This window comes from Triticum urartu, chromosome 1A, assembly GCF_056163025.1.
Source record: "Triticum urartu cultivar PI428250 chromosome 1A, HENAU_Tu73, whole genome shotgun sequence".
NCBI lineage: Eukaryota > Viridiplantae > Streptophyta > Magnoliopsida > Poales > Poaceae > Triticum > Triticum urartu.
In genome coordinates, this window is record NC_141873.1 from 68,040,379 (window position 1) to 68,053,386 (window position 13,008).

General features: G+C 45.5%; 1 protein-coding gene across 2 annotated transcripts; it reads right to left on the reverse strand.

The window, feature by feature from the left end:
• Window positions 1-7,132: 7,132 nt before the first annotated feature.
• Window positions 7,133-12,369, reverse strand: LOC125547133 (triose phosphate/phosphate translocator, chloroplastic). 2 transcript variants are annotated; one of them, XM_048711137.2, is made up of 12 exons: window positions 12,020-12,366; window positions 10,850-10,918; window positions 10,690-10,755; window positions 10,538-10,616; window positions 9,849-9,969; window positions 9,627-9,722; window positions 9,084-9,196; window positions 8,912-8,989; window positions 8,277-8,393; window positions 7,965-8,064; window positions 7,760-7,857; window positions 7,133-7,601 (listed from the first exon to the last, which is right to left on the reverse strand). In XM_048711137.2, the coding sequence occupies exons 1-12, from the start codon at window positions 12,271-12,273 to the stop codon at window positions 7,575-7,577; spliced, it is 1,218 nt and encodes a 405-aa protein (XP_048567094.1). In that variant the 5' UTR covers window positions 12,274-12,366; the 3' UTR covers window positions 7,133-7,574. The 2 variants fall into 2 exon arrangements, with proteins under 2 accessions (XP_048567094.1, XP_087403514.1); XM_087547388.1 differs by having other exon boundaries at window positions 7,760-8,064; window positions 12,020-12,369.
• Between the last annotated feature and the right edge of the window lie 639 nt (window positions 12,370-13,008).

The window sequence follows — 13,008 nt, forward strand, 5'->3', positions numbered from 1 at the left end:
GCTTAATTGGACTTTCACAAAGCACATACCTTGACAGAGTTTTGAAGAAGTTCAAAATGGATCAAGCAAAGAAAGGGTTCTTGCCTGTGTTACAAGGTATGAAGTTGAGTAAGACTCAATGCCCGACCACTGCAGAAGATAGAGAGAAAATAAAAGATGTTCCCTATGCTTTAGCCATAGGATCTATCATGTATGCAATGTTGTGTACCAGACCTGATGTGTGCCTTGCTATAAGTCTAGCAGTGAGGTACCAAAGTAATCCAGGAGTGGATCACTGGACAACGGTCAAGAACATCCTGAAATACCTAAAAAGGACTAAGGATATGTTTCTCGTTTATGGAGGTGACAAAGAGCTTATCGTAAACGTTTACGTTGATGCAAGCTTTGACACTGATCCAGACGATTCTAAATCGCAAACCGGATACGTGTTTACATTGAACGGTGTAGCTGTCAGTTGGTGCAGTTCTAAACAAAGCGTTGTGGCGGGATCTACATGTGAAGCGGAGTACATAGCTGCTTCGGAAGCAGCAAATGAAGGAGTCTGGATGAAGGAGTTCATATCCGATCTAGGTGTCATACCTAGTGCATCGGGTCCAATGAAAATCTTTTGTGACAATACTAGAGCAATTGCCTTGGCGAAGGAATCCAGATTTCACAAGAGAACCAAGCACATCAAGAGACGCTTCAATTCCATCCGGGATCTAGTCCAGGTGGGAGACATAGAGATTTGCAAGATACATACGGATCTGAATGTTGCAGACCCGTTGACTAAGCCTCTTCCACGAGCAAAACATGATCAGCACCAAGGCTCCATGGGTGTTAGAATCATTACTGTATAATCTAGATTATTGACTCTAGTGCAAGTGGGAGACTGAAGGAAATATTCCCTAGAGGCAATAATAAAGTTATTATTTATTTCCTTATATCATGATAAATGTTTATTATTCATGCTAGAATTGTATTAACCGGAAACATAATACATGTGTGAATACATAGACAAACAGATTGTCACTAGTATGCCTCTACTTGACTAGCTCGTTGATCAAAGATGGTTATGTTTCCTAACCATAGACATGAGTTGTCATTTGATTAACGGGGTCACATCATTAGGAGAATGATGTGATTGACATGACCCATTCCGTTAGCTTAGCACACGATCGTTTAGTATTCTGCTATTGCTTTCTTCATGACTTATACATGTTCCTATGACTATGAGATTATGCAACTCCCGTTTACCGGAGTAACACTTTGTGTGCTACCAAACGTCACAATGTAACTGGGTGATTATAAAGGTGCTCTACAGGTGTCTCCAAAGGTATTTGTTGGGTTGGCGTATTTCGAGATTATGATTTGTCACTCCGAATGTCGGAGAGGTATCTCTAGGCCCTCTCGGTAATGCACATCACTTAAGCCTTGCAAGTATTGCTACTAATGAGTTAGTTGCAGGATGATGTATTACAGAACGAGTAAAGAGACTTGCCGGTAACGAGATTGAACTAGGTATTGAGATACCGACGATCGAATCTCGGGCAAGTAACATACCGATGAAAAAGGGAACAACGTATGTTGTTATGCGGTTTGACCGATAAAGATCTTCGTAGAATATGTGGGAGCCAATATGAGCATCCAGGTTCCATTGTTGGTTATTGACCGGAGACGTGTCTCGGTCATGTCTACATAGTTCTCGAACCCGTAGGGTCCGCATGCTTAACGTTTCGATGACAGTTATATTATGAGTTTATATGTTTTGATGTACCGAAGGTTGTTCGGAGTCCCGGATGTGATCATGGACATGACGAGGAGTCTCGAAATGGTTGAGACATGAAGATTGATATATTGGAAGCCTATGTTTGGATATGGGAAGTGTTATGGGTGAAATGGGATTTTACGAGAGTACCGGGAGGTTACCGGAACCCCCCGGGGACTTAATGGGCCTTAGTGGGCCTAGGTGCAAGAGAGGAGAGGCGGCTAGGGCTGGGCCGCGCGCCCCTCCCCCCCAGTCCGAATAAGACAAGGAGAGGGGGCGGCGCCGCCCTTCCTTCTTCTCCTCCACTCTTTCCCCCTCCCAAGTCCTAATCCAACTAGGAAGGGGGGGAGGGAGTCCTACTCCCATCGGGAGTAGGACTCCTCCTGGCGCGCCTACTCCCTGGCCGGCCGCACCCCCCCTTGCTCCTTTATATACGGGGGCAGGGGGCACCCCAGAGACACAACAATTGATCGTTTGATCTCTAAGCCGTGTGCGGTGCCCCCCTCCACCATAGTCCACCTCGATATTACTGTAGCGGTGCTTAGGCGAAGCCCTGCGTCGGTAGAACATCAACATCGTCACCACGCCGTCGTGCTGATGAAACTCTCCCTCAACACTCGGCTGGATTGGAGTTCGAGGGACGTCATCGGGCTGAACGTGTGCTGAACTCGGAGGCGCCGTACGTTCGGTACTTGATCGGTCGGATCGTGAAGAAGTACGACTACATCAACCGCGTTGTGCTAACGCTTCCGCTTCCGGTCTATGAGGGTACGTGGACAACACTCTCCCCTCTCGTTGCTATGCACCACCATGATCTTGCGTGTGCGTAGGATTTTTTTTGAAATTACTACATTCCCCATCAGAGCTTTGGTCGCGCCTCGGGCTTCGGTAGTCGGATCTTTCCGACGTGTCCGAGGTGCTCTTCTGTGGTTGCTTGGTTGCTTTGAAGTCGAAGCTGCGGTGGAGTGTGTCCATGCGGTGACGATGACAGGCGCTCGGTGGTCGGCTACAGCGGGCACGGTCGGCGCAAGTCCTGCATATTTCCCTTGTGATGATCGGCGTCAGAGTTGAAGCTGTCAGTTGTTCGCGCGTGTGGCCTTCTGTTGGCATGTGCCTTCATGGTTTCGGTGTAGCTGTCCTCTTTGTAGCTCTCTGATCCCATGTCGATGGCCAGGTTGGCCGGTGATACCCATGTTATATGGGTTGGATTGTACCGGTTTTAGCCCGGTTTTCCGTCAATTAACCGGGCAATTCTCACTCCTTCTTAAACAATGAAAATGGCAAGTCTTTTGCCTCGTTTAAAAAAACATCTCTCTTCCTATTTCTACTCATACACATAGGATATGAGATACATGACGTCTCATTTCCTACAAGTTTTCTATTACTATCATATGATGCAGAGAAGGTCTCAAAAGGTTTGAGTGGATACTAGAATTTCTAGAAAAAATTCTTACACGATTCAATCCTATGAACCAAACAACTAACATTGAAAAAATGACAAACAAAAACCAAAGAAAAGGAAGCGGAAAAGAGACCCCCACGTCGCTCCGCTCGGGCGACTCGGGGGAACTTCGCACGTCGTCGGCGGCCCCCTCCCCTGCGCCTCCTCTCCTCCACCGCTGCCGCTGGCCTCACCGCGGTGGCGGCGGCCCCCTGCCTCTGAAGGTGGCTCGGGGAGATCCACGGCGGACGCGTGGTGGCCGGGTGGCTGGGGTCATCTCGGTGGCGTCTTTACTCGAGCTCGGTGCCGAGGGCGCGGTGAGCGCGGGGAGGGGGAGGGGAGGGGAGGGGCAGGGGTGGCGTTGAGGTGGCGTGCAGCCTGCTCACCGGCGCTTGGCCGTGGCGCTCACAGGCGCTCTGATACGTGCATGGCGCGGTTGATCGATAATCCTACTAAAACTGAGCCAGTTAATGAGTCCAGTCATGGAAAAGTTACGGAAAATAATGCCACGCATGCGGTCAGATTTCGTCGAGGAACTGATGGTCGTGTGCGTCAGCTTTGTGGACCTAGAATTGCTTCAGTATTTGAAAAGGAATCAGTACATATTGTTGCTCATCATACAGGACGTGTACCAATACATAGAAGGACAAGTCGCAGATTGGACGCTGATGAAGAACCAAAGCCAGAAAAAATAAAGCCCACATTTCGTACGCCTCCATGCATATTATTGATTGGATCTTTTCCAATACCTGTAGATTTAGGTAGGTAATTTAAGTATACACTAGAGGCAACGTGAATATTTTAGGGTCGCGCTAACTGCCACACGTGTGGCAGGAAGGGAGACGCACCACACGTCTCTAATGTAAACAGATTGCCACGTCATCGCATGCATGCATGTAGGAATCTTTTTGGATTTTCAGTTTTTAAAATGTTTTATCTCTTAAACGGAAAATCCGATTGAAAATCCGTTTTCACCATTAAATCCCTCGCGATGAGATCTTCGAAACTAGATCCCATGTTGATATGTTTTGATGAATTTTTTTTTGAATTAAAAGTTGCCATGTCTATTGCATATAAATTGCCATGATGTTTACACTGAAGTTGCCATGATATGTTTCAGCTATTTTCTTCTACATTTAAAAGTAAATTTTGACATTTATAAAACGGGGAATTAAGAAACTAGACTTGCCATGAACCATAAACTAAAATTGCCATGGTTCATACAAAAAATAATTTTCATGGTCAAAGTACTGGAGTTGCCATCATCAAAATACTAAAATTGCCATGATCTACAAACTAAAATTGCCACATGGCAACTTTAGTTTAAGCCCTATGGCAACTGCAGTGTAAACATCGTGGCAACTTCTGGCAAAAAAAAATTCGTCGAAACATATCAACATCGGGTCTAGTTTTGAAAATCTCGTCGAGACGAATTTAATGGTGAAAACGGATTTTTAGTTCGCTTTTTTATTTAGGAGATACAATATTTTTAAGCCAAAAACCAAAAAAAAATCTGCTGATCTCATCTATTCATACGTGGCAAAATGAGTGGTGATGGAGGCGTGTGGGAGATGTGCAAACGCCCACACGTGTGGGCGTTAACATTTCCGATATTTTATGGAGTCCAAGCCTTGCACGTTTAGTTGGGTGGTCAACGTTGCCGAATAAAAAAAGTACTTGATTAGTTGAGATAGGATAGAAGAGTCTGTTTAAAGATTGGTTTGTTACGTGTGTTTGGTATGTGTTCGCTTATATAATAGGCTAGTCCCGGCCAATGTAAGGATCAGTTTTGGAGTTGAATAAAAATACAGAAAACGCCCGAGTTCAGGGCGACCAGGTCATGTGTATCTTGTGTGATTTTCCATGAGGGGAATTTACTAGCGACGGAGGGTTGATGATCACATCGACGCCTACGTGCTGATCCAACTGGGTCTTTATCTTTGTTCATGTATTTTCGTGCACGGGTAAAAAAATATTATTTGAGGTTGTGAGGAGGAACAAGGGGACGGACTGTTAATCAAGTATCGTCGTGAAAGATTGGGACATCTACACGTGCGAATTAGCGTCTCGCTAGTCCGTGCTTCATCACGCTCCCCGTGGCGGCGGATCTGGCCGGCGCGCCGGATCCGGGCCAGCGGCTGGCTTTGGGCGTCGGGGTGCGGTCCCTAGCCTCGGCGTGGTGGTCATGCCATCTCCTGCGGCTGCTCGGGCAGCGTGGGGGCAGGGCCAGGTCGGTGGCCAGCCATTCCTCTTCTTCCGGCCAGATCGAGATCGGGCGCGCGAGGTGCCTCCTCTGCTCGCGTCCTCCAACCGATCTGGCACCCGCTCGGCACCCCGTGCTCCGTTCCACCCCCTTTGGCTGCTTCGGCAGCCTGGTGTTGGTTCTGCGGGTGCTCGGTAGCCGTCGTTGCAGGAGGTTGGTGCCTCTGGGCGGTGGTGACTCCGGTCTCAGCAGCGGCGTAGCTCAGCAAACAGATGGCGCGAGTGATGCTTCGGGTGAAAGCCGTGTGTCGGCTTCGGCCGGCACCGGCGGCAGCGACGCCCTTCGGCGTTGGATCCCTCCCTGGAGGTGCCGTTGTGTGATGCATTGTTCCCCGCATACTCTGTTCTTTCTCTGGGTAAAAGCCTTAGATCCAGCTACTAGATCGGATGGCGGCGGCGTCCTTGACGTCGTTTTACCACCTTGGTGGCGCCTGTCTCTAGTTGATCTCGGGCCGTCCGCTATAATAACCGCCGGTTTGAGGGATCCATCCTGTAAACCCGGCCTGAACAAATACTCCAAATTTGGTTGTCTCATAATTTTTTCTGTGGGATCCCGCATCCACGAGCTCAATTTCTCTCTATATATGGAATTTCACCCTGTTTTGGAGGATCCCCTTCCTTTTGTTGGGAGGAAAATTTCAGCCCCAGCCGCTTTCCTGCAGTCAGCGCCATGGCTTCCCGAGCTCTATTCCGGCCAAAACTCACCGCTGCCGCCGCATGCCTCCGCCGCCGCCCGCAAGCTGCTATAGTCACCGCTAGCTAGCTAGTTGCCACCGCCGCCGCCACGAGCTGCTGCCTGGTCGTCGCGTCCATCCCCGTGGTCCTCGTATTGCTCCACAGCGGCGCTGTCACCGGCAAGACACGCGGATCCAATTTTAATTTAACAGACACTTTTTAGAGGGGTTGGTGCAATTTTACCGGGAACATAAAATATTTTATGGGATCTACGAACAAAAGTCATATCATTTGCGAAAAAAACATTTTGTAGTATTCCTTAAACCGAATTTTGCGGGACGGGATATATGAGATCTGCTAGAGATGCTCTGAGAGAGAAAGCCCGCCGACCAACACCATCGGTCGGCCGTGGAGGCCGGTGATGGTGAGGAGGAATGAGGAAGGAGGGGATCCAGGTTGGTGGCGGTTGGGTGTCTCTGAAGTCGTGAGAGCGACCGAGGTGGCGGCTCTCCTTGGGGTTCACTTGGCTTGGCTTGACATTTTTTTTGAGCATCAGTACAGACACAAGCGCTCATATACACGCGCATACACTCACCCCTATGAACGCACAGACGCACACCCTACCCCTATGAGCACCTTCGAGAGACTGAGCCGGCATATTATCTTGAGATTTACGAAGTCACTGTAGACACCTCGTCGTCGACGGGAACGTCTCCTCCCACTGAAAGCATATCACCGGAAATCCTGAAATAAATCCAGGAATAATGCGAGCACCAGGATTTGAACCCTGGTGGGTTGGGGATACCAGTGTCCACCTAACCAACTCAACCACAAGTTGATTCGCAGGCTTGGCTTGACATTTGCTAGGTAGGCGCCACATAGGACTAGCTGGGACCCCCGGCTAGGAAATTAAATTTGACCAGGACGAAGAGGTTGGTCTTTTAATAGTTCTCCAGCCGTATATTAAGCTGAGCTGCAAGAAGTCTGGCTTAAACTACCCTAAGATATTAAAAAAAATTGATCTATGCGTTATCTATCATGGCGGTACAAAGAACACTAAAAATAATAAAAATTACATCTAGTTTCATAGACAACCTAGCGCCGACTAAAGCACTGGAGCGAGCCGAAAGCACACCTCTGTCATCGCCTCTCCCTCAACGGGCCGGGCAAAACTTGTTGTACTAAATATAGTCGGGAAGTCATCATGCTATGCTAAGAGCCCACACGACCAAGGCACCAGAACATCAACCATCGACGATGAAGAGAACCACAGATTGGAAGGTACAACTTGTATACACACGGACAAACACTGGATCAACGGAGATTCGGCAAAGACCAATACCGACTGAATCCCAAGCAGTCCGCCGAAGACACACATCCACATGCCCTCCAACAACGCAAGACGCACTGTCAGGACGGGGGCTAGGCGGAGAGGACCTTATTCCATCTTCAAGGAGCCGCCGCCGCCGCACCTTCCTGAGCAGGACACAAACACTAAGAATATTAATTAACCTTTTATCCACAACAAAGCTAGTAGGCAGCTAGCAAAAATACGGAAATTACTATTGAATAGTAGAATTATGCAACACAATCCAATTATTCTGATTTAGAACACCTAGTAAGGATTAACATACCTTTTTCTCCTCAATCTTAGCCTTGATAACTGAGTATAGGGCAACACCAGAAATAGCAATGGCTGTGCCAATTCCAGTTTGTGTGGTGATCTTGTTGCCTGCTCAGCATTCCAAAAAGTATTATGTGACAAGAGTACACTAGTACAAAAAAACAAGAGCCAGACATATGTATCGATCTTTAAGAAACAACAGATTTTAGTGATACCGAAAATGATGATTGAGAAGCCGATGACAAAGACACGTTTCAACACGTTGCCGACGGCATGTGTTAGAGGGGCCACTCGCTGCAATGTGTTTGTTGCAACCTGTATGTCCAGAATTCTTTTAGGACCAAATTATAACAGATAAATTAAAGAATAACAAAACTATCATCAAAATGGCACAAGTATAATGCATATCTTGCGATATCTTCTGTATCTGAACAACTAAAAGAAGTCCATGTGCACTAGATGGAGAGTCACACTGTGGTTGGCACAGTTGAAGTTGATTCATATCATCTTGAAGTGAAACTTTATACCTGGTTATAAAGGTGATAGAACAAGCCCGCCAAGAAAATATTGGAAACTAATTTTGCTAATCCAACTTTGGCAATTGCATCTTTAAATCCATGCTGCACTAGTTGAGGTCCTTCAATCTGCAAGTTAACACTGATGAATAAATACTCCCTCTGTAAACTAATATAAGATCGCTTAGGTCACTACTTTAGTGATCTAAACGATCTTATATTAGTTTTCAGAGGTAGTATATCACAATCAATGGTCTATACATGCAGAATTGGCAGTAAAAGTAGTTTGTGAATAGGAGTCTATATCCAAGAATCAGTTTAATCGCGCAGTCACAAGCCATAATGCTGCAGGACAAGCAATTTTTTATTCCATTGCATATTCTCGCAACTGTTTGTGTTTCAGAAACAATACTCATATTATAATCAAAATTATAAACGTAATATATGCTCTCTTAATCATGATGCTAGATTGTTCATACAGAATATTTGGGATTGTCATGCCCACACCAACGCATGGGCATCATCTACTTAGACATAATTGCATATACAAACTGCATGCAGCCATGTCCACACATACAAGAACAGGAACTTGTGACATTAGTTGCAGTGTCATATTATCTAAAGTTTAGTGATAAATATAGACTTACAATGAGTGCTGGAGGAATGCAGACGATGAGAGCAATTATAGAGATATAGGCATACAGATTGGTGCTATCCATGTCAGTCTGGGACAAATAGAAATAACGAGAAAAGTTGTTAAATACGAATTCTTCAAGAGGAAGGAAAAATGGGTGCAAAACCTTAAAGCAAGACACAAACCATAGCTTTCTTCGAATAAATGCTACGGTAGGTGAATGAGATATTAGAAATCATGGCATTGATGAAACCAGTCCAGTTGAATGAGAGTTCAGTGAGAGATGCGATTGATACACCTGTTCAGTTTAAAATAGTTAATCCTGGTCCACATCTCATTATAAGAATCATGATTTTCGAGGTGTAATCCTAACATGATTCTACAATCATTGTGTCAACAAAGAAACTATCATGCCTAGTGCCTACGGTGCTCATCTTAGCAATCTTGCTAGTCACACCTTATGACCCAAGCAACCCCATATACATCGTCACACATCAAAACGAAAAGGACAATCTACAACACTTGCACATCAACCACATGGATAATTATGTGTTCTATAACATATATTTTCCTCTTGTCCCAAATAAAACAGCATAAAACATGGGAAGCTAAAACTTTGTGTGAATATTAAACCATTATAACAGTGATGATGAAAATATTGTGCAGAAAAAGTCCTAAGTTATATATGGATAGCATCACAAGCAAAAAATGCAATAACCAGAAATTACCTATCACAACTGGAGCCAGAGATAACCACAATGTGAAGGGAACTTGCTGCCCGAGAATAAACTGTGAAGCAGCGGCATTGAAGAACGGCTCGAGAGCTGGATTGTATTTATTTGTTATTAAAATATTAAAAATATTTTCCTTAAAAGCTTGAAAACATATATAAAAAAGCAAAAACGTCAGCATAACAAACGGAGAACAAAATTAGAATATCGTTGCAGCACCTTTAATGGTGTGGGCAAATGAGACCGATACAGCAGCAAAAGACACAGTGCTCGTTACATGACCGATGGCATGGCAAATTGCAACTGGCAGCAGCAGCTTCAGAAGCGTCGAATTCATCGGCTACAAGAGTACAACAGTATTGGGTTTACTACTTCCTCCAGAAATAATGACATTAACATAAAAAGAACATGGACAATAAACACTTGATGATTCACAGAGATATAGAAAAAATTCTCAATGAAGAACTAAATTTACATTTTATGCATAGTTCAGTGTGGTTCTTAGAATCCCATGTCATCATTTGTAAATTCCTGAAATTTTCAGAAAAGCACTCTATAGCACCATAGTGTAAGAGATCAGGGAAAATGAGTCATCAGTTGATTGCAAACAGGTAAAGAAAAAGAAAGAAAATGTTGCAGTTCGAGTGATTTGTGTAAATGTTTCGGCTGTTTCAGTTGTGTATATATCCATCGAGAACCAACATCGTTAGCCAATCATAAGCAGGCCTGATTATAAGGAGTATGGCACCAATAAATTATTATCAGTAATTGTGTTAAGTACTTCAGAAAATAAACATATAAACAGATGACCCAATGCTACATGTTTTCAAAATTAATTTTGTGAAATGCTGATCACTACTTGTGACTAAATATAACGAACCATGAGTCAGGGTTGTGGTGAGAAATACCGCACGCTTTAGGAGACCGGTGCTCCAGCTGATAAGGCAGTACAAGACTCCAACAGAAAGATGGGTCACCGACACAAAGCTGTGTGAATTGGCAAAAGTTTTAGATGATGAACAGAACTAATCGCAGCATAAAAGAGAATTCTGACACATACTATGGATAGGGGAAGTAATCAAAGATCTTCTTGTTGAGGATGTTAAATATCACATTCAAAAAATACCTACAAATTATATCAAAATAGCAACCATTAGAGATCTGTGGTTTACATTTATACTGTCTGATATATGACCCGCAAGTGAGGTGAGTGAGCATACCACATGAAGAAGAAGAAACCAGTGACAAGAGCCGGGTACCTCTCCAAAAACCCGATGGGCTTTGCTTGGCTGTAAGTGACAACAATAGGTTGTGTTAGGGTGACACACTGACACAACAAGTCGTGTTGGGGCAACAAGACTAATCTCAAAGCTCTCATGAAGGTTCGTGTCAAATCCTACACTTTGAGATTTTTAAGTTTTGAGAAAACAACAAGTACAACATAGACACACACACACACACACACACACACACACACACACACACACATTGAGATTTGTTAGGAAAACATGACAGAAATACTTAATCACAAAATAAAACTCTCTCACACTATTGAAACTAATGAGACTGCGAGCGTACAGGCACAAGCACACAGCTGACATGCATGACCACACGTGACACACATGCGCATGTAGGTAGGAAACTATTGAAGACTACCGTCCTCACTTACCGTGGGCACGTATTATCCTACTTAACATGCATGACTGCGTGTACTTTGAACACAAGTGGATAGAAATGAATAACCTCAGCTCTTAGGGCCACATACCATTAGTAGTAATGCACATTTTCTCCTATGTTGAGAGCATGTTCACGAATACTATACATATTTAGACCAACTAAAGTATGCATGTGAAATCACATCCCAAAAAATTCATGAATTTGGCAGGACAAAGTATTTTCACTCAGTAAGTCGATAACATAATAGATATAGCATAGCAGCATTGGCATCCAAACAGAGTGCTATCGGAGGAAATTATGAGCATTGGTTAGCTAACTAGTATTATTACAGTATTTAGAAGAAAGCATGATTTAAGCGTAAGGGGTCGAACTTCATCTTGTATCCCTTAATTAGAAAGATGGAGGGGTTAGGGCACAAATTTGTAGAATTTGGCTAAAATTTTGAAAGAATTAGGCATTGTTTGGTGTTTCCCTAGCGAACAAGCGTCTGAGCTGTGTGCCCAGTCAGCTGTCAGTTGTCCTAAGAAGTAGATCGAGCTCTTCAGTTTGGGAAAAATAACAAAATCACTATGGAAGATTTTTTTTTAAATAAATGAAGTAAAGGCTGTTACAACGGCACAACTAATGGATAAAATGTGGAATTCACTCCGTAATGCAGGAAAGAGGCCTGGCCTGATGAGGGGGTGGGAAGGCAAGAGCCAAGAGACACTAACCCCTGGGAGTCGGATGAGGGGGTGGCCGCGGAAGCCGACGTCCGGAGGAGCTTCCTACTCCCCGGAGAAGACAGGGGCAGGGCGCCGAAGGAGGAAGCGGGGAACAGCGCCGGGCGGAGCTTCCTACCGCAGACAAGGTGGGCGGCGTCCGAGGCGGAGCCGCCTCTGACATGGAGCGACGGGGCTGCGCGGCGGCGTGACCGCTGGTGGCCGGCGACGGCGCCGCCGCAGAGGATGGTCGCGACCGCCGCCATTTGTGTCTACCGCGAGGACGTCAGTGTGAGGATGTTGTGTGGTGGAGGTGCGCGCGCGCGGAGATAGAGCCCGTCAGACAAAACAGCAACAACAGTCGAACGGACGTCGCGAGGAGAGACGGAAGGAGCTCGGAGCACACCCTGGCCCGGCCGGCCCGACCCGAAAAAGCCCAACCTGACCCGGCCCGGTATTGCCTGTGGGCCGGGCCTGGGCCTAAGTTTTGAGCCCGAAAGCCGGTTCGAGGGGCTTGTCTTGGCATATTTGCATTTTAGGAAAGAGGCCTAGCCTGATGCCCGGCGAGCTTTTTCTCTAATGGGTCGGGCCTAGGCCTGAAATCTAGGACTGATGGCCAGGCCAGGCCTAGGTTTTCTTCTACGAGTTTTATTAGGTCCGGCCTGGCCTGATTTCTGGCCAGGTATAGAGCACGCTCGCCTATAAAAAATGCTACACTTATGAGTTTCAACCCATGGAATGAGCTTACTGATTAACCTCCCTCGATTTCAATCCAGGCTGCCAATGTAACTCCTTGTGATTTGGACCCAACCAACCATCGATTCCCACCTCAGTCTGTAACAGATCTTCTGTAAGGTTGGTTCTCACTGATTCTCGATCTCCAAGTCACAATGACCTATACTCTGTTTGAAGGATTTTTCTCGTAAAAATCCAATCCATTATTTCTCTGTTATGAGCATTCACAACCAGAGCTCCCGTGCCCTTCCCAAACATCCTAGCGG